Raw genomic sequence first — 21221 nt, 5'->3', positions numbered from 1 at the left:
ACATCACTGTCGGCTCTCCCCATTCTATTAGAGGTTATAGTCTCCTGTATGCTGCACTCCATGCTCTCTATCTGAAGCAGGCAGCACATCACTGTCGGCTCTCCCCATTCTATTAGAGGTTATAGTCTTCTGTATGCTGCACTCCATGCTCTCTATCTGAAGCAGGCAACAGATTGCTCTCCCCATTCTCACAGTTGATCCCAATTTCATGCTCAATAAACCTCCCTTGTAAAGTGTAATGACACAGGGAGCAGAATATCCACCCGTCCCCTGTATCCAGCCCGGCCATCTGCAGCCCATGCAGCCTGATGTAACCCCCTGCTGCATCACCCAGACCCCCAGCACCAAACCGGAGAATGACTGCTCTGAGGCTGCGGCTTCTGTCACCGGGCACACTGGAGTATAACCTGGCCTGACAGTCCCAGTACACCATAATACTGCAGTGAGGATAAAGGGGGGGAATAGAGGTGGACACTGGGACCCCAAACTATTCTCATTCTAAACCTTTAAACATGAACCCCCATCAAGTCTAGGTAACGTAATGGTGAACTACAGTCATGAGGACATGAGGGTCTCCTAGCTTTAGTGCCATTCAGTCACCATGATAAGACCGTGAGCTCTTCAGGTCTGCTCCACTATACCTTAGTCTATGGATCGCTCTATACTGTCTATATGTCAGCAGTCATGAGTTTGCTGGGACAATCCCATATTACAAGTCACAAATGAGGTATCTGCAATGTCTACAATGACTTAGAGCGCTCCTCAGGGGTGGGGCCTATGTGTCCCATGTATACAAGTGAAAGCTTTTATGTGGCAGCAGGTAAGGCACAGTACATGATATCTACGACTATGGGGGGGGGGGTCTCACATCAATAGTGTGCAGGCTGTAAGCTCTTCTGGGCAGGGTCTTATCTAGTATGCCTCATAGTCTATGGCACAAAATAGGTAAAACTCATGTAAACAACCAGGGATTTGAAGGCACCTCGGGGGCGGGGCTTACATGGTCTACACAGTAAAGGGCTACCATTAGCATCACATAAGTGATAGTCGCGATATGCAGGGCGGTATTCATTATCTTCGGTCCCCATTATAACTGTGACGGTCTTTAGGATGTAAGCTCTTCTGGTCAGGGGTCCTCTCTGATTTGTCTCAAAGTCTATGGTTGAATCAGTATAGATTGTCCAAAAGGGGCACTCTTCTTTAAGATCAACTGGGATCAAAAAGTGCCAGAAATTTGTAGTTTACTTCTATTAAAAAATCTCCAGTCTTCCAGTACTTATCAGCTGATATATGCCCTGCAGGAAGTGGTGTATTCTCTCCAGTCTGACACAAGGCTCTCTGCTGCCATCTCTGTCCATGTCAGGAACTGTCCAGAGCAGGAGAGGTTTTCTATGAGAATTTGCTGCTGCTCTGGACAGTTCCTGACATGGACAGAGGTGGCAGCAGAGAGCACAGGACATACAGCAGCTGATAAGTACTGGAAGATTGGAGTAATTTACAGATCTATATAACTTTCTGTTTTGCTGGCTGTGAAAAGCTCACTCAATGGAACACAAGTAAGATACAGACTATATAAACACATGCTGGACATACTGGAGGTAAATCAGGGGTGGGGCTTTTTAAATTAACTATATATTGACTGTATTGGAATCTTCTTCTCCAGATCATTAAACCTTGTGGAGAACACTGGAAATAAAAAGTAAAAATTCCTTTAATCCGACCCCTGATAATCCAGAATATCAGGACAGGCGTGCGGTTTAGTGATCAGCAATGTTTCCTCCTCTGATCATGTGAAAGCGTCTATCTGGGACAGGCACTGAGAGACGAGACGCTATCTAGGCCACAATCTGGGACACAACAACCTAAACTTTCTGTTCCGCCAACGTCTTGACACAGAATAAGTTTCTCTTCTGGTGATATGTTACACCTGGGGATGTGGAGATGGGCCCGGCCATGTGGAAACCGCATCTGTGCTGCTGCAGCGGGCGGCCGTGCCGACGTCAGCACCCGAGTCCCTGCGCCTCCCCCGCTGATCTGCAATGCTGCAGCTGTTTGGGGGGCACCCCCCAGTGAGCCGGCCCGGGAGCACGTGGCTAATCCGGAATTCAGGTTGTCAGCAGTGCAGGATATCCCTGGGGCGGCTATAGAGGACAAGGCTCCTCCACGCTGAGCCGGCTTCCATCTGAAGACTCCCTGAAGACGCCTTGTTCTCATGAATTTTTCACCGTCCTCGTTCACACAAAGTAAGCAATTAGCAATGTGGAAAGCGGACGTCGAGAAAACAGCGAGAATGATATAATGATCCCTCCTGTCAAGATGATAATAAGGAGCGTCCAACAGCATCACATGACCAGCCATTATAATAGGCTGTAATAAGTCTAATATCATCACAGCCATGTGCTGGAGCCTGAGGGGGCAAAGGAATCTGTATACCGTACATATTATACTCCAGAGCTGCACTCACTATTCTGCTAGTGGGGTCACTGTGTACATACATTACTGATCCTGTACTGATCCTGAGTTATATTCTGTATTATACTCCAGAGCTGAACTCACTATTCTGCTGGTGAGGTCACTGTGTACATACATTACTGATCCTGTACTGATCCTGAGTTCCATCCTGTATTATACTCCAGAGCTGCACTCACTATTCTGCTAGTGGGGTCACTGTGTACATACATTACATTACTGATCCTGAGTTACATCCTGTATTTTACTCCAGAGCTGCACTCACTATTCTGCTGGTGGGGTCACTGTGTACATACATTACATTACTGATCCTGAGTTAAATCCTGTATTATACTCCAGAGCTGCACTCACTATTCTGCTGATGGGGTCACTGTGTACATACGTTACATAAATTATCTATAATGTGGGCAGTTCATGCGACCGATCAGGGCCCAAAGCCATCCGATCTGCCCACTGATCTCGCTGCACACCACTCGGGGGTCCACCGGACATGATGTGCCACTGCAGTGCCAGTGAGCATGCTAAAATAAAAAATGAATTCCCCTCCCAAGCGCTTCCCCATCGCTGCATTTCTCTCGGCACTACTCTCCCCTGTTCTCTCATCCTGCACAGGCAGGGGGTGTTAAAGACACTGCCTGCGCCGGAATATGCAATGCCTGCAACACAAGCTGCCTGTGTTGGACCAGAGAACAGCGAGGAGGCAGCGCTTGGGAGGGGAGTATCACTTTTTTCTATTTTGGTGATCTACACTGGGGGCCATCTACTAAAGAGGGACTATACCGGGGGCCATATATTAATAGGAGAGACTACACAGGGGGCCATCTACTGAAGAGGGACTACACAGGGGGCCATCTACTGAAGAGGGACTACACAGGAAGCCATCTACTGAAGAGGGACTACACAGGGGGCCATCTACTGAAGAGGGACTACACAAAGGGCCATCTACTAAAGAGGGACTACACAGGGGGGCCATCTACTAAAGAGGGACTACACAGGGGGCCATCTACTAAAGAGGGACTACACAGGGGGGCATATATTATTAGGAGAGACTACACAGGGGGCCATATACTGAAGAGGGACTACACAGGGAGCCATCTACTGAAGAGGGACTACACAGGGGGCCATCTACTAAAGAGGGACTACACAGGGGGGCCATCTACTAAAGAGGGACTACACAGGGGGCCATCTACTAAAGAGGGACTACACAGGGGGGCATATATTATTAGGAGAGACTACACAGGGGGCCATATACTGAAGAGGGACTACACAGGGAGCCATCTACTGAAGAGGGACTACACAGGGGGCCATCTACTAAAGAGGGACTACACAGGGGCCATATATTAATAGTAGAGACTACACAGGGGGCCATCTACTGAAGAAGGACTACACAGGGGGCCATCTACTGAAGAGGGACTACACAGGGGGCCATCTACTGAAGAGGGACTACACAGGGGGCCATCTACTGAAGAGGGACTACACAGGGGGCCATCTACTGAAGAGGGACTACACAGGGGGCCATCTACTGAAGAGGGACTACAGAAAGGGCCATCTACTAAAGAGGGACTACACAGGGGGCCATCTACTAAAGAGGGACTACACAGGGGGGCATATATTATTAGGAGAGACTACACAGGGGGCCATATACTGAAGAGGGACTACACAGGGAGCCATCTACTGAAGAGGGACTACACAGGGGGCCATCTACTAAAGAGGGACTACACAGGGGGGCCATCTACTAAAGAGGGACTACACAGGGGGCCATCTACTAAAGAGGGACTACACAGGGGGGCATATATTATTAGGAGAGACTACACAGGGGGCCATATACTGAAGAGGGACTACACAGGGAGCCATCTACTGAAGAGGGACTACACAGGGGGCCATCTACTGAAGAGGGACTACACAGGGGACCATCTACTGAAGGGGGACTACGCAGGGGACCATCTACTGAAGGGGGACTAAACAGAGGGCCATCTACTGAAGGGGGACTACACAGGGGACCATCTACTAAAGAGTGACTATACTGGGGGCCATATATTAATAGGAGGGGCTACACAGGGGGATATCTACTGAAAGGGGACTAGACAGGGGACCATCTACTGAAGGGGGACTACACAGGGGGCCATCTACTGAAGAGGGACTATACTGAAGGCCATATATTAATAGGAGAGACTTCACAGGGGACCATCTACTGAAGGGGGACTACACAGGGGACCATCTACTGAAGGAGGACTAAACAGGGGATCATCTACTGAAGAAGGACTACACAGGGGACCATCTACTAAAGGGGGACTACAAAGGGGACCATCTACTGAAGGGGGACTACACAGGGGACCATCTACTGAAGGAGGACTATACTGGGGGCCATATATTAATAGGAGAGACAGCACAGGGGACCATCTACTAAAGGGGGACAGCACAGGGGACCATCTACTGAAGGGGGACTACACAGGGGACCATCTATTGAAGGGGGACTATACTGGGGGCCATATATTAATAGGAGGCACTACAAAGGGGACCATCGACTGAAGGGGGTGAAGGGGGACTACACAGGGGGCCATCTACTAAAGAGGGACTATACTGGGAGCCATATATTAATAGGAGGGACTAGACAGGGGACGATCTACTGAAGGGGGACAACACAGGGGGCCATCTACTGAAGGAGGACTACACAGGGGGCCATCTACTAAAGAGTGACTATACTGGGGGCCATATATTAATAGGAGGGGCTAAACAGGGGGCCATCTACTGAAAGAGGACTAGACAGGGGACCATCTTCTGAAGGGGGACTACACAGGGGGCCATCTACTGAAGGGGGACTACACAGGGGGCCATCTACTGAAGAGGGACTATACTGGGGGCCATATATTAATAGGAGAGACTACACAGGGGACCATCTACTTAAGGGGGACTAAACAGGGGACCATCTACTGAAGGGGGACTACACAGGGGACCATCTACTAAAGGGGGACTACACAGGGGGCCATCTACTGAAGGGGAAATACACAGGGGGCCATCTACTGACGGGGGACTACACAGGGGGCCATCTACTGACGGGGGACTACACAGGGGGCCATCTACTGAAGGGGGAATACACAGGGGGCCATCTACTGAAGGGGGACTACACAGGGGCCATCTACTGAAGGGGGACTACACAGGGGGCCATCTACTGAAGGGGGACTACACAGGGGACCATCTACTGAAGGGGGACTATACTGGGGGCCATCTACTAAAGGGGGGACTATACTGGGGGCCATATATTAATAGGGGGGACTAAAGGGGAGCATCGACTGAAGGGGGTGAAGAGGGACTACACAGGGGGCCATCTACTAAAGAGGGACTATACTGGGGGCCATATATTAATAGGAGGAACTACACAGAGGGCCATATATTAATACGATGGACTAAACAGAGGACCATGTACTGAAGGGGGACTACACAGGGGACAATCTTCTGAAGGGGGACTACACAGGGGGCCATCTACTGAAGAGGGACTACACAGGGGACCATCTACTGAAGGGGGACTACGCAGGGGACCATCTACTGAAGGGGGACTAAACAGGGGGCCATCTACTGAAGGGGGACTACACAGGGGACCATCTACTAAAGAGTGACTATACTGGGGCCATATATTAATAGGAGGGGCTACACAGGGGGATATCTACTGAAAGGGGACTAGACAGGGGACCATCTACTGAAGGGGGACTACACAGGAGGCCATCTACTGAAGGGGGACGACACAGGGGGCCATCTACTGAAGAGGGACTATACTGGGGGCCATATATTAATAGGAGAGACTTCACAGGGGGCCATCTACTGAAGGGGGACTACACAGGGGACCATCTACTGAAGGGGGACTACACAGGGGACCATCTACTGAAGGGGGACTACACAGGGGACCATCTACTGAAGGGGGACTATACTGGGGGCCATATATTAATAGGAGGCACTACAAAGGGGACCATCGACTGAAGGGGGTGAAGGGGGACTACACAGGGGGCCATCTACTAAAGAGGGACTATACTGGGAGCCATATATTAATAGGAGGGACTAGACAGGGGACCATCTACTTTAAGGGGGACAACACAGGGGGCCATCTACTGAAGGGGGACTACACAGGGGACCATCTACTAAAGAGTGACTATACTGGGGGCCATATATTAATAGGAGGGGCTAAACAGGGGGCCATCTACTGAAGGGGGACTACACAGGGGGCCATCTACTGAAGAGGGACTATACTGGGGGCCATATATTAATAGGAGAGACTACACAGGGGACCATCTACTTAAGGGGGACTAAACAGGGGACCATCTACTGAAGGGGGACTAAACAGGGGACCATCTACTGAAGGGGGACTACACAGGGGACCATCTACTAAAGGGGGACTACACAGGGGGCCATCTACTGACGGGGGAATACACAGGGGGCCATCTACTGACGGGGGACTACACAGGGGGCCATCTACTGATGGGGGACTACACAGGGGGCCATCTACTGAAGGGGGACTACACAGGGGCCATCTACTGAAGGGGGACTACACAGGGGGCCATCTACTGAAGGGGGACTACACAGGGGACCATCTACTGAAGGGGGACTACACAGGGGACCATCTACTAAAGGGGGACTACACAGGGGGCCATCTACTGAAGGGGGAATACACAGGGGGCCATCTACTGACGGGGGACTACACAGGGGGCCATCTACTGACGGGGGACTACACAGGGGGCCATCTACTGAAGGGGGACTACACAGGGGGCCATCTACTGAAGGGGGACTACACAGGGGCCATCTACTGAAGGGGGACTACACAGGGGGCCATCTACTGAAGGGGGACTACACAGGGGACCATCTACTGAAGGGGGACTATACTGGGGGCCATCTACTAAATGGGGACTATACTGGGGGCCATATATTAATAGGAGGGACTAAAGGGGACCATCTACTTAAGGGGGACTAAACAGGGGACCATCTACTGAAGGGGGACTACACAGGGGACCATCTACTAAAGGGGGACTACACAGGGGGCCATCTACTGAAGGGGGACTACACAGGGGGCCATCTACTGAAGGGGGACTACACAGGGGGCCATCTACTGATGGGGGACTACACAGGGGGCCATCTACTGAAGGGGGACTACACAGGGGCCATCTACTGAAGGGGGACTACACAGGGGGCCATCTACTGAAGGGGGACTACACAGGGGCCATCTACTGAAGGGGGACTACACAGGGGGCCATCTACTGAAGGGGGACTACACAGGGGACCATCTACTAAAGGGGGACTACACAGGGGGCCATCTACTGAAGGGGGAATACACAGGGGGCCATCTACTGACGGGGGACTACACAGGGGGCCATCTACTGACGGGGGACTACACAGGGGGCCATCTACTGAAGGGGGAATACACAGGGGGCCATCTACTGAAGGGGGACTACACAGGGGCCATCTACTGAAGGGGGACTACACAGGGGGCCATCTACTGAAGGGGGACTACACAGGGGACCATCTACTGAAGGGGGACTATACTGGGGGCCATCTACTAAAGGGGGACTATACTGGGGGCCATATATTAATAGGAGGGACTAAAGGGGAGCATCGACTGAAGGGGGTGAAGAGGGACTACACAGGGGGCCATCTACTAAAGAGGGACTATACTGGGGGCCATATATTAATAGGAGGAACTACACAGAGGGCCATATTAATACGATGGAGTAAACAGGGGACCATGTACTGAAGGGGGTCTACACAGGGGACAATCTTCTGAAGGGGGACTACACAGGGGGCCATCTACTGAAGGGGGACTACACAGTAGGCCATCTACTAAAGAGGGACTAATTTGGTGGGCCATATACTAATGGGAGGACTACACAGTTGGCCATCTACTGAAGGGGGACTACGCAGGGGTCTATCTACTAGAGAGGGACTATATTGGGGGCTATATACTAATGGGGGGGGACTACACAGTTGGCCATCTACTGAAGGGCGACTGATGAGATTTCCCAGCCTTCCCTGCTGGTTCAGTGTCTGCACAGAGGGTCACTTTAACACTTTATGAGTACAGCTCTGAAGTCTTGACTGTGATAAGTCCCACCTTCTATTATACTCACTATCTCCAGCTGTGTATTACTCACCACTTTTGGCAAAACAGAAGTAATGGCATCTTTGATGGCGTCCCGGAGGCGGGGGATATCAATGGCGGAACCAAGTGTCAGCAAAGCGTCCTGGGGGGAGAGGAGAGAGAGGCGTCAGGATGAAGGGAGAGTGGGGGGATAGCTGAGGGTTTGTTACAGTAGCATCCATTCTACACAATCCTCTGAACCTGGGAGACTGGACCCTAATACACTATAATATCTCATACACTATACCATCTGACACATAGGGCGGTATTCCCAGCTGCTGCTGGACTACTGGGGAAGGAATGGGACCCTGGTTTCGGCCACATACATTTATCTACATGTAGAACAATTGTCTAAATTGCGTTTTTCATAGTTTATAACAAACAAATTTCCATACCAGACCTGACCAATACCGCCATACTGTGACTGGATAACACCAACACACTAGACCTGACCAATATCGCCATACTGTGACTGGAAAACACCACCACACCAGACCTGACCAATATCGCCATACTGTGACTGGATAACACCGCCATACTAGACCTGGACAATACTGCCATACTATGACTGGATAACACCGCCACACCAGACCTGACCAACACCACCATACTGTGACTGGATAACACCGCCACACCAGACCTGACCAATACCACCATACTGTGACTGGATAACACTGCCATACCAGACCTGACCAATACCGCCATACTGTGACTGGATAACACCGCCATACTAGACCTGACCAATACCGCCATACTGTGACTGGATAACACCGCCATACTAGACCTGGACAATACTGCCATACTATGACTGGATAACACCGCCATACTAGACCTGGACAATACCGTCCTACTGTGACTGGATAACACCGCCACACCAGACCTGACCAATACCACCATACTGTGACTGGATAACACCGCCATACTAGACCTGACCAATACCACCATACTGTGACTGGATAACACTGCCACACCAGACCTGACCAACACCACCATACTGTGACTGGATAACACCGCCACACCAGACCTGACCAATACCACCATACTGTGACTGGATAACACCACCATACTAGACCTGGACAATACTGCCATACTATGACTGGATAACACCGCCATACTAGACCTGGACAATACCGTCCTACTGTGACTGGATAACACCGCCACACCAGACCTGACCAATACCACCATACTGTGACTGGATAACACCGCCATACTAGACCTGACCAATACCACCATACTGTGACTGGATAACACTGCCACACCAGACCTGACCAACACCACCATACTGTGACTGGATAACACCGCCACACCAGACCTGACCAATACCACCATACTGTGACTGGATAACACCACCATACTAGACCTGGAAAATACGGCCATACTGTGACTGGATAACAGTGTCATACCAGACCTGACCAATACCGCCATACTGTGACTGGATAACACTGCCATACCAGACCTGACCAATACCACCATACTGTGACTGTATAACACCGCCATACCAGACCTGACCAATGCCGACACACTGTGACTGTATAACACCGCCATACCAGACCTGACCAATACTGCCATATCTCCCACCCCCCTTGAAAAGACACAAGATATACTGGCAAGTCTGAACAGGAGGTGGGAGACAAAAAAAAAAAAGTAAAAACAAAAAAAAGTTGTTATCTTCCCCCTGCAAGGTGCTGCCCCCGGTTGCCTAGTGGTAAATACGGCCCTGCTCATACATTATACCGTCTCATACATTATACCGTCTGACACATTATACGTCTCATACATTGTTACAAACACACAGTAATCACAGGAGTCAATTATTCTGCCCACTCCTCCGGGCAGATACCGGGACACATCATCCTGCGGGTAATGCGTGTGATTATAGGGAGCGAGGTGTAAGTTATATACGGTATTACGGCCGGACGGAACACTGTGTATTTTATAAGGTCATTTTGTTTCCCATTATAATTTCTCAGAATTTCAATTTTACTTATAATAAAATGTGAGATGAAAATAAAATAAGATATTTAATGCTGACACCCCCTCCCCCCTTGCTTCCTCTATGTACAGTGTAGCCTCCCCAGTCCTCTATGTACAGTGTAGCCTCCCCAGTCCTCTATGTACAGTGTAGCCTCCCCATCCTCTATGTACAGTGTAGCCTCCCCAGTCCTCTATGTACAGTGTAGCCTCCCCAGTCCTCTATGTACAGTGTAGCCTCCCCCCTTGCTTCCTCTATGTACAGTGTAGCCTCCTCCCCTGTCCTCTATGTACAGTGTAGCCTCCCCCGTCCTCTATGTACAGTGTAGCCTCCCCCGTCCTCTATGTACAGTGTAGCCTCCCCCGTCCTCTATGTACAGTGTAGCCTCCCCCGTCATCTATGTACAGTGTAGCCTCCCCCGTCCTCTATGTACAGTGTAGCCTCCCCCGTCCTCTATATACAGTGTAGCCTCCCCCGTCCTCTATATACAGTGTAGCCTCCCCCATCCTCTATGTACAGTGTAGCCTCCCCCATCCTCTATGTACAGTGTAGCCTCCCCCATCCTCTATGTACAGTGTAGCCTCCCCCCATCCTCTATGTACAGTGTATCCTCCCCCTTGCTTCCTCTATGTACAGTGTAGCCCCCTCCCCCATCCTCTATATACAGTGTAGCCTCCCCCGTCCTCTATATACAGTGTAGCCTCCCCCATCCTCTATGTACAGTGTAGCCTCCCCCATCCTCTATGTACAGTGTAGCCCCCTCCATCCTCTATGTACAGTGTAGCCCCCTCCCCAGTCCTCTATGTACAGTGTAGCCCCCTCCCCCATGTACAGTGTAGCCTCTCCCCCATCCTCCATGTACAGTGTAGCCTCTCCCCCATCCTCCATGTACAGTGTAGCCTCTCCCCCATCCTCCATGTACAGTGTAGCCTCTCCCCCATCCTCTATGTACAGTGCAGGCTCCCCCCATCCTCTATGTACAGTGTAGCCCCCTCCCCCGTCCTCTATGTACAGTGTAGCCTCCCCCATCCTCTATGTACAGTGTAGCCCCCCCCCCATCCTCTATGTACAGTGTAGCCCCCTCCCCGTCCTCTATGTACAGTGTAGCCCCCTCCCCGTCCTCTATGTACAGTGTAGGCTCCCCCCATCCTCTATGTACAGTGTAGCCCCCTCCCCCGTCCTCTATGTACAGTGTAGCCTCCCCCATCCTCTATGTACAGTGTAGCCTCCCCCCATCCTCTATGTACAGTGTAGCCCCCTCCCCCGTCCTCTATGTACAGTGTAGCCTCCCCCATCCTCTATGTACAGTGTAGCCTCCCCCCATCCTCTATGTACAGTGTAGCCCCCTCCCCGTCCTCTATGTACAGTGTAGCCTCTCCCGTCCTCTACAGTGTAGCCCCCTCCATCCTCTATGTACAGTGTAGCCCCCTCCCCGTCCTCTATGTACAGTGTAGCCTCCCCCGTCCTCTATGTACAGTGTAGCCTCCCTGTCCTCTATGTACAGTGTAGCCCCCTCCCCCGTCCTCTATGTACAGTGTAGCCCCCTCCCCCCGTCCTCTATGTACAGTGTAGCCCCCTCCCCCGTCCTCTATGTACAGTGTAGCCCCCCCCCCCCATCCTCTATGTACGGTCGTTTCCACAGTCTTCCCCTCTAGTGGACATTAATATTCAGTCTCGGCCGTGGACAGTGCGCGGCTCCTCCGTCATCTCCCCATCTTGTACACAGCCATTATGGCAGGTTGGATTAATGACATGCAGAAAATAAGTGTCTTATCAGGGCCGGGGCGGGGGGGGGAGCTGTCGCGGCTGATAGAGAACTTGTCTTCCCCGGCTGGACGTGGCGTCTCCTCCCCGGCTCCTGACCTTTCCCTCCCGTCCTCATCGCTGATTGATGTCTCCTGCACCGCCTGGAAATGTCACCAAATGCAAGAACGAGTCCTCGGCGAATCTAAGGCAGGATATAGAGCCGGCATGACCGATACAAGATGAAGGACGGCGGCGGGAAACTCCTGATCAATGAGTGTCATTATATCCGTGATGACATCCCGGGGGCAGGGCTGTGACTACCTCTCAGTGATGTCATCCCGGGGGCAGGGCTGTGACTACCTCTCAGTGATGTCATCCCGGGGGCAGGACTGTGACTACCTCTCAGTGATGTCATCCCGGGGGCAGGGCTGTGACTACCTCTCAGTGATGTCATCCCGGGGGCAGGGCTGTGACTACCTCTGTGATGTCATCCTGGGGGCAGGGCAGTGACTACCTCTCAGTGATGTCATCCCGGGGGCAGGGCTGTGACTACCTCTGTGATGTCATCCTGGGGGCAGGGCAGTGACTACCTCTCAGTGATGTCATCCCGGGGGCAGGGCTGTGACTACCTCTCAGTTATGTCATCCTGGGGGCAGGGCAGTGACTACCTCTCAGTGATGTCATCCTGGGGGCAGGGCAGTGACTTCTTCTCAGTGATGTCATCCTGGGGGCAGGGCTCTGACTACCTCTCAGTGATGTCATCCTGGGGGCAGGGCAGTGACTACCTCTCAGTGATGTCATCCTGGGGGCAGGGCAGTGACTTCTTCTCAGTGATGTCATCCTGGGGGCAGGGCTCTGACTACCTCTCAGTGATGTCATCCTGGGGGCAGGGCTGTCACTACCTCTCAGTGATGTCATCCTGGGGGCAGGGCTGTCACTACCTTTCAGTGATGTCATCCAGGGGGGGGGGGGGGCTGTGACTACCTCTCAGTGATGTCATCCAGGAGGCGGGGATGTGACTACCTCTCTATACAAAGGATATACAGGGGGCGGGGCTGTGTCTCTCCCTTCCTATACACATGATATACAAGGGGCGGGGCTGTGACAACCTCTCCATACACATGAATATGCAAAAGGAGAGCCCGTGGAGCCTAATCAAAGAGTCTCGAAACACAGGACTAGCCAGATATCCCTCCGGGAAGGACCCAGCCAAGGGGCAGCTCCTGTAAGGAAACCACCAAAACCACCATATTAAGTGGCCCTATAAGTCAATGTAATGACAAGGGATAAACCAAGGCCAGGCAACCATCCACATACAGCTGTTTCGGGGTGTTGCCCCTCATCAGTGTGGAGATATCCAGAGGGATATCTGCCTAGTCCTGTGTTTCGAGACTATTTGATGAGGCTCCACAGGCTCTTCTTTTGCATATTCATATTTCCCAGAGGACAATGCACCTAGGACCTCACTGCATTGAGCGCTTTCACTAGCAGCCGGCAGTGTTATCGTTTGGCTGGTCTCCCTGAGATCAGCAATCTGTTTCTCTTATATCTCCATACACATGATTTACAGGGGGCGGGGCTGTGACTTCCTCTCTATACACAGGATGTACGGGAGGGGGGCTCTGACTACCTCTCTATATACATGATATACAGGGGGCGGGGCTGTGACTACTTCTCTATACACGATATACGGGGGGCCGGGCTGTGACTATCTCTCTATACACAGGATATACAGGGGGCGGGGCTGTGACTACCTCTCTATACACAGGATATACAGGGGGTGGGGCTGTGACTACCTCTCTATACACAGGATATACAGGGGGCAGGGCTGTGACTACCTCTCTGTATACAAAATATACAGGGGGCGGGGCTGTGACCACCTCTCTATACACATGATATAAAGGGGGCGGGGCTGTGACTACCTCTCTATACACAGGATATATGGGGGGCCGGGCTGTGACTATCTCTCCATACACATGATATACAGGGGGCGGGGCTGTGACCACCTCTCTATACACATGATATACAGGGGGCGGGGCTGTGACTACTTCTCTATACACAGGATATACAAGGGGGCGGGGATGTGACTACCTCTATATACATGTTTTACAGGGGGCGGGGCTGTGACTACTTCTCTATACACAGGATATACAGGGGGCGGGGCTGTGACCACTTCTCTATACACAGGATATACAAGAGGGGGGTTCTGACTACCTCTCTATACACAGGATATACAGGGGGCGGGGCTGTGACTAGCTCTCTATACACAGGATATACAGGGGGCGGGGCTGTGACCTCCTCTCTATTCACATGATATACAGGCGGAGCTGTGACTCTCTTCCTATACACAATATACAGGGGGCGGGGCTGTGACTACCTCTCTATACACATGATATACAGGGGGCGAAGCTGTGACTTCCTCTCTATACATATGATATACAGGGGGTGAGGCTGTGACTACCTCTCTATACACAGTATATACAGGGGGCGGGGCTGTGCCTACCTCTATACAAGATATACAGGGGGCGGGGCTGTGACTACCTCTCTATACACAGGATATACAGGGGGTGGGGCTGTGCCTACCTTTCTATATACAAGATATACAGAGGGCGAGGCTGTGACTACCTCTCTATACACAGGATATACAGGGGGTGGGGCTGTGCCTAACTCTCTATATACAAGATATACAGAGGGCGAGGCTGACTAGCTCTCTATACACATGATATACAGGGGGCGGGGCTGTAACTACCTCTCTATACACATGATATACAGGGGGCGGGGCTGTGACTACCTCTCTATACACATGATATACAGGGGGCGGGGCTGTGACTACCTCTCTATACAAGATATACAGGGGGCGGGGCTGTAACTACCTCTCTATACACAGGATATACAGGGGGTGGGGCTGTGCCTAACTCTCTATATACAAGATATACAGAGGGCGAGGCTGTGACTACCTCTCTATACACAGGATATACAGGGGTCGGGGCTGTGACTACCTCTCTATACACGTTATACAGGGGGCGGGGCTGTGACTACCTCTCTATACACAGGATATACAGGGGTCGGGGCTGTGACTACCTCTCTATACACAGGATATACAGGGGTCGGGGCTGTGACTACCTCTCTATACACATGATATAAAGGGGGCGGGGCTGTGACTATCTCTATACAAGATATACAGAGGGCGGGGCTGTGACTACCTCTCTATACACATGATATACAGGGGGCGGGGCTGTGACTATCTCTATACAAGATATACAGAGGGCGGGGCTGTGACTACCTCTCTATACACATGATATACAGGGGGCGGGGCTGTGACTACCTCTCTATACACGATATACAGGGGGCGGGGCTGTAACTACCTCTCTATACACAGGATATACAGGGGTCGGGGCTGTGACTACCTCTCTATACACATGATATAAAGGGGGCGGGGCTGTGACTCTCTATACAAGATATACAGAGGGCGGGGCTGTGACTACCTCTCTATACACAGGATATACAGGGGGCGGGGCTGTGACTACCCCTTGCAGTAACCTGTTCATAGTGGATGACGTTGCTGTTCTCAGTACAGATAGACATGGGATTCGTCCTTCCTGGAGAAGTCTGTGATGGGGCTGACAGGAGATCGGGAGGATTAAGATGTGATGGAGGAGAGGACGGAGGAAGGAGAAAGATAAGGGGCTGAGCTGGGGGGAATGGCGGCCGATAAGACGAGAGGTCACCGGCGTGAAGGGGAAAGTGGAAAACTGAGAAATAAAAGGAAACTGCGGGACGACTTATAATTGAGTCCTCCTAGTAATGAGGTATTGATCCCGCAGCAGGAATAAGCAATGGCTTCTACCTGATCAATGGGCCGGAGCAGGGGCGAGGGGACTGCTGAGACTTATTGTCCGCACACGTCCAGAAATAACCCATCAATAGTCTCTTGCGGGGGTCGGTGACCATCCTTATGTATCGGGGGGCCGGTGACAATCCTTATGTATCGGGGAGACGGTGACAATCCTTATATATCGGGGGGTCAGTGACCATCCTTATGTATCGGGGGGTCGTGACAATCCTTATGTATCGGGGAGACGGTGACAATCCTTATGTATCGGGGAGACGGTGACAATCCTTATGTATCGGGGAGACGGTGACAATCCTTATGTATCGGGGGGGGGGGTCGCTGACAATCCTTATGTATCGGGGGGACGGTGACAATCCTTATGTATCGGGGGGTCGGTGACAATCCTTATGTATCGGGGGGCCGGTGACAATCCTTATGTATCGGGGAGACGGTGACTATCGTTATATATATGGGGGGATGGCGACAATCCTTATATATCGGGGGGATGGTGACAATCCTTATGTATCGGGGGGCCGGTGACAATCCTTATGTATCGGGGGGTCGGTGACAATCCTTATGTATCGGGGAGACGGTGACTATCGTTATATATATCGGGGGGATGGTGACAATCCATTTGTATCGGGGGGCCGGTGACAATCCTTATATATCGGGGGGATGGTGACAATCCTTATGTATCGGGGGGTCGGTAACAATCCTTATGTATCGGGGGGTCGGCAGGGCCGCTTTAACCAGAGGGCACATGGTGCACGTGCACCGGGCCCACTGGTTAACGGGGCCCCCCCGAGCAGGCCGGCCGTTGCTATGTGCGACCAATGCGGTCGCACAGGGCTCCGGCCACCAGCCTGTCAGGGGGGAGCGCCATGGATGGGTAATCTACTTACCCCTCCATGGCGCCCCCTGCAGGGCCCCCCCGGCGATCACCGCTGCCCCCGCCCGCTGCTGCTGCGGCTCTTCAGCGCTGCAGCAGCAGCGACACTGACAGAGAGAGAGCCATTGGCTCCCTCCCTGTCAGTCACTCTTGTGGCCGCACTTCCTGCGGTCACAAGAGGCCGCACTCTCCCTCTAGCGGCCGACGTCACTGGAGCGTCGGCGCGAGGGTGAGGGGAGTGCAGCCTCTTGTGACCGGAGGAAGTGCGGCCACAGGAGGGAAGAGAAGAGGAACGCGTGGACCCAGGTGAGTAAGTGTTTGTTTTTTTCAATGTTATATGGGAGGGGGAGCTATATACTATGGGGGGGGCACAGGGGACTATATACTATGGGGGAGGACAGGGGGCTATATACTATGGGGGAGCACAGGGGGCTATATACTATAGGGGAGGACAGGGGGCTATATACTATGGGGGAGCACAGGGGGCTATATACTATGGGGGAGCACAGGGGAGCTATATACTGTGGGGGAGCACAGGGAGCTATATACTACTGGGGAGCACAGGGGGCTATATACTACTGGGGAGCACAGGGAGCTTTATACAATGGGGGAGCTTAGGGGGCTATATACTATGGGGGAGCACAGGGGAGCTATATACTATGGGGGAGCACAGGGGGCTATATACTATGGGGGAGCACAGGGGGCTATATACTATGGGGGAGCACAGGGGGTCTATATACTATGGGGAGCACAGGGGAGCTATATACTATGGGGGAGCACAGGGGGCTATATACTATGGGGGAGCACAGGGGAGCTATATACTATGGGGAGCACAGGGGAGCTATATACTATGGGGAGCACAGGGGGCTATATACTATGGGGGAGCACAGGGGGTCTATATACTATGGGGAGCACAGGGGAACTATATACTATGGGGGAGCACAGGGGAGCTATATACTATGGGGGAGCACAGGGGGCTATATACTATGGGGGAGCACAGGGGGCTATATACTATGGGGGAGCACAGGGGGCTATATACTATGGGGGAGCACAGGGGGTCTATATACTATGGGGAGCACAGGGGGCTATATACTATGGGGGAGCACAGGGGGCTATATACTATGGGGGAGCACAGGGGAGCTATATACTATGGGGGAGCACAGGGGACCTATATACTATGGGAGAGCACAGGGGACCTATATACTATGGGAGAGCACAGGGGACTATATACTATGGGGGAGCACAGGGGAGCTATATACTATGGGGGAGCACAGGGGGCTATATACTATGGGGGAGCACAGGGGGCTATATACTATGGGGGAGCACAGGGGGTCTATATACTATGGGGAGCACAGGGGGCTATATACTACTGGGGAGCACAGGGGGCTATATACTATGGGGGAGCACAGGGGAGCTATATACTATGGGGGAGCACAGGGGACCTATATACTATGGGAGAGCACAGGGGACTATATACTACTGGGGAGCACAGGGGTCTATATACTATGGGGAGCACAGGGAATCTATATACTATGGGGGAGCACAGGGGGGCTATATACTATGGGGGAGCACAGGGGGCTATATACTATGGGGGAGCACAGGGGAGCTATATACTATGGGGGAGCACAGGGGAGCTATATACTACTGGGGAGCACAGGGGAGCTATATACTACTGGGGAGCACAGGGGAGCTATATACTACTGGGGAGCACAGGGGGCTATATACTACTGGGGAGCACAGGGGGCTATATACTACTGGGGAGCACAGAGGGGCTATATACTATGGGGGAGCACAGGGGAATATATACTATGGGGGAGCACTGGGGAGCTATATACTATTGGGGAGCACAGGGGACTATATACTATTGGGGAGCACAGGGGAGGTATATACTATTGGTGAGCACAGGGAGCTATATCATATTGAGGAGCACAGGGGTCTATATACTATGGGGGAGAGCACAGGGGGGCTATATATTATGGAGAGCACAGGGGGGCTATATACTATTGGGGAGAGCACAGGGGGCTATATACTATTGGGGGGAGCACAGGGGGGCTATATACTATTGGGGGAGAGCACAGGGGGGCTATATACTATTGTGGGAGAGCACAGGGGGGCTATATACTATTGGGGGAGAGCACAGGGGGGCTGTATACTATTGGGGGAGAGCACAGGGGGGCTATATACTATTGTGGGAGAGCACAGGGGGGCTATATACTATTGGGGGAGAGCACAGGGGGGCTGTATACTATTGTGGGAGAGCATAGGGGTCTATATACTATAGGAGAGCACAGGGGGGCTATATACTATTGGGGGAGAGCACAGGGGGGCTATACACTATTGTGGCAGAGCACAGGGGGGGCTATATACTACTGGGGAGAGTGCACAGGGGGGCTATATACTAATGGGGGAGCGCACAGGAGGGCTGTATATAACTGGAGGAGCACATGAGGGTCTATATACTACAGGGACACCTTAAAACTATGGAGGCACAGAGGGGTGTAACTATGTAGGAGTACAGAGGGGTGTAACTACTGTATAGGGGTACAAGGGACCTAACTACTGGATGTGTTGGAGCCTAAAATATTTGTCTGGCAGATTCTGGAGAGAAGATTCACAGCCAGGAGAAGACTTCAAGGTGGCCCAGGCTGGATGGAGAGAAAAAGAAAAGGTGACAGACTCTGATTGGAGAAAACGCCCCCGGTGAGTCACTGGATGTAACTGCACTCTGTTATAGGATTGTAGTGTTAGGGGTCATGATGTGGCGGTATTATGTAATGGTATCATTGGTGATATCTTTCTGTTTTGTTTAGTGCAGTTTTTATGTAATATGTAATCACTGAATGGTGGAAATAGTGTTATAAGGTAACTACTGTATGTATTGGGGCTCTTGATACAGTGTGGGGGCAAATTCAGTACATTATACAATGTGCCGAAAGGGAAGGGGGGGCCCACTCTTGAGGGCTGTGCACTGGGCCCACCAATGTATTAAAACGGCTCTGGGGGTCGGTGACAATCATTATATATGGGGGGGGGGGACGGTGACAATCCTTATGTATCGGGGGGACGGTGACAATCCTTATGTATCGGGGGGACGGTGACAATCCTTATGTATCGGGGGGACGGTGACAATCCTTATGTATCAGGGGGGGAGACTATCCTTATATATCAGGGGTCTGTGACAATCCTTATGTATCGTGGGGACGGTGACTATCCTTATGTATCAGGGGGTCGGTGACAATCCTTATGTATTGGGGGGGGGGGGGACCGGTGACAATCCTTATGTATTGGGGGGGGGGGGGCGGTGACAATCCTTATGTATCGGGGGGTCGGTGACAATCCTTATGTATTGGGGGGGGGGGGGCGGTGACAATCCTTATGTATCGGGGGGTCGGTGACAATCCTTATGTATCGGGGGGCCGGTGACAATCCTTATGTATTGGGGGGGGGGGGGCGGTGACAATCCTTATGTATCGGGGGGTCGGTGACAATCCTTATGTATCGGGGGGCCGGTGACAATCCTTATGTATCAGGGGGGTCGGTGACAATACTTATCTATCGGGGGGGGGGGGAACAATCCTTATGTGTTGGGGGACCGGTGACATTCCTTATATATCGGGGGGTCGGTGACAATCCTTACTGTATGTATCAGGGGGGTCGGTGACAATCCTTATGTATCAGGGGGGTCGGTGACAATACTTATGTATCGGGGGGGGGGGGACAATCCTTATGTATCGGGGGGACGGTGACTATCCTTATGTATCGGGGGGCCGGTGACAATCCTTATATATCGGGGGGACGGTGACCATCCTTATGTATCGGGGGTCGGTGACAATCCTTATGTATCAGGGGGGTCGGTGACAATACTTATGTATCGGGGGGGTCGGTGACAATCCTTATGTATCAGGGGGGTCGGTGACAATACTTATGTATCGGGGGTCGGTGACAATACTTATGTATTGGGGGGACGGGGGAACAATCCTTATGTGTTGGGGAGCCGTGACATTCCTTATATATCGGGGGGCGGTGACTATCCTTATGTATTAGGGGGGTCGGTGACAATACTTATGTATGGGGGGGGGGGAACAATCCTTATGTGTTGGGGGGTCGGTGACATTCCTTATATATCGGGGGATCGGTGACTATCCTTATGTATCGGGGGTCGGTGACTATCCTTATGTATCGGGGGGGGGGGTGA

The 21221-nt window shown here is 52.0% G+C and overlaps 1 protein-coding gene across 4 annotated transcripts in view; it reads right to left on the bottom strand.

Moving 5' to 3' along the window:
* Positions 1 to 21221, bottom strand: part of PDE2A (phosphodiesterase 2A) — a 257890-nt gene that overhangs the window by 135224 nt on the left and 101445 nt on the right. For all 4 annotated transcript variants that reach the window (XM_069971912.1, XM_069971911.1, XM_069971910.1 and 1 more), the window contains one exon: positions 8601 to 8690. In XM_069971912.1, coding sequence (XP_069828013.1) covers positions 8601 to 8690 — 90 coding nt within the window. The remainder of the gene's footprint in view (positions 1 to 8600; positions 8691 to 21221) is intronic.

Source organism: Dendropsophus ebraccatus, chromosome 5 (assembly GCF_027789765.1).
Source record: "Dendropsophus ebraccatus isolate aDenEbr1 chromosome 5, aDenEbr1.pat, whole genome shotgun sequence".
NCBI lineage: Eukaryota > Metazoa > Chordata > Amphibia > Anura > Hylidae > Dendropsophus > Dendropsophus ebraccatus.
Note: the sequence above shows the minus strand (reverse complement) of the source record. Positions and strands in the feature narration are given on the sequence as shown.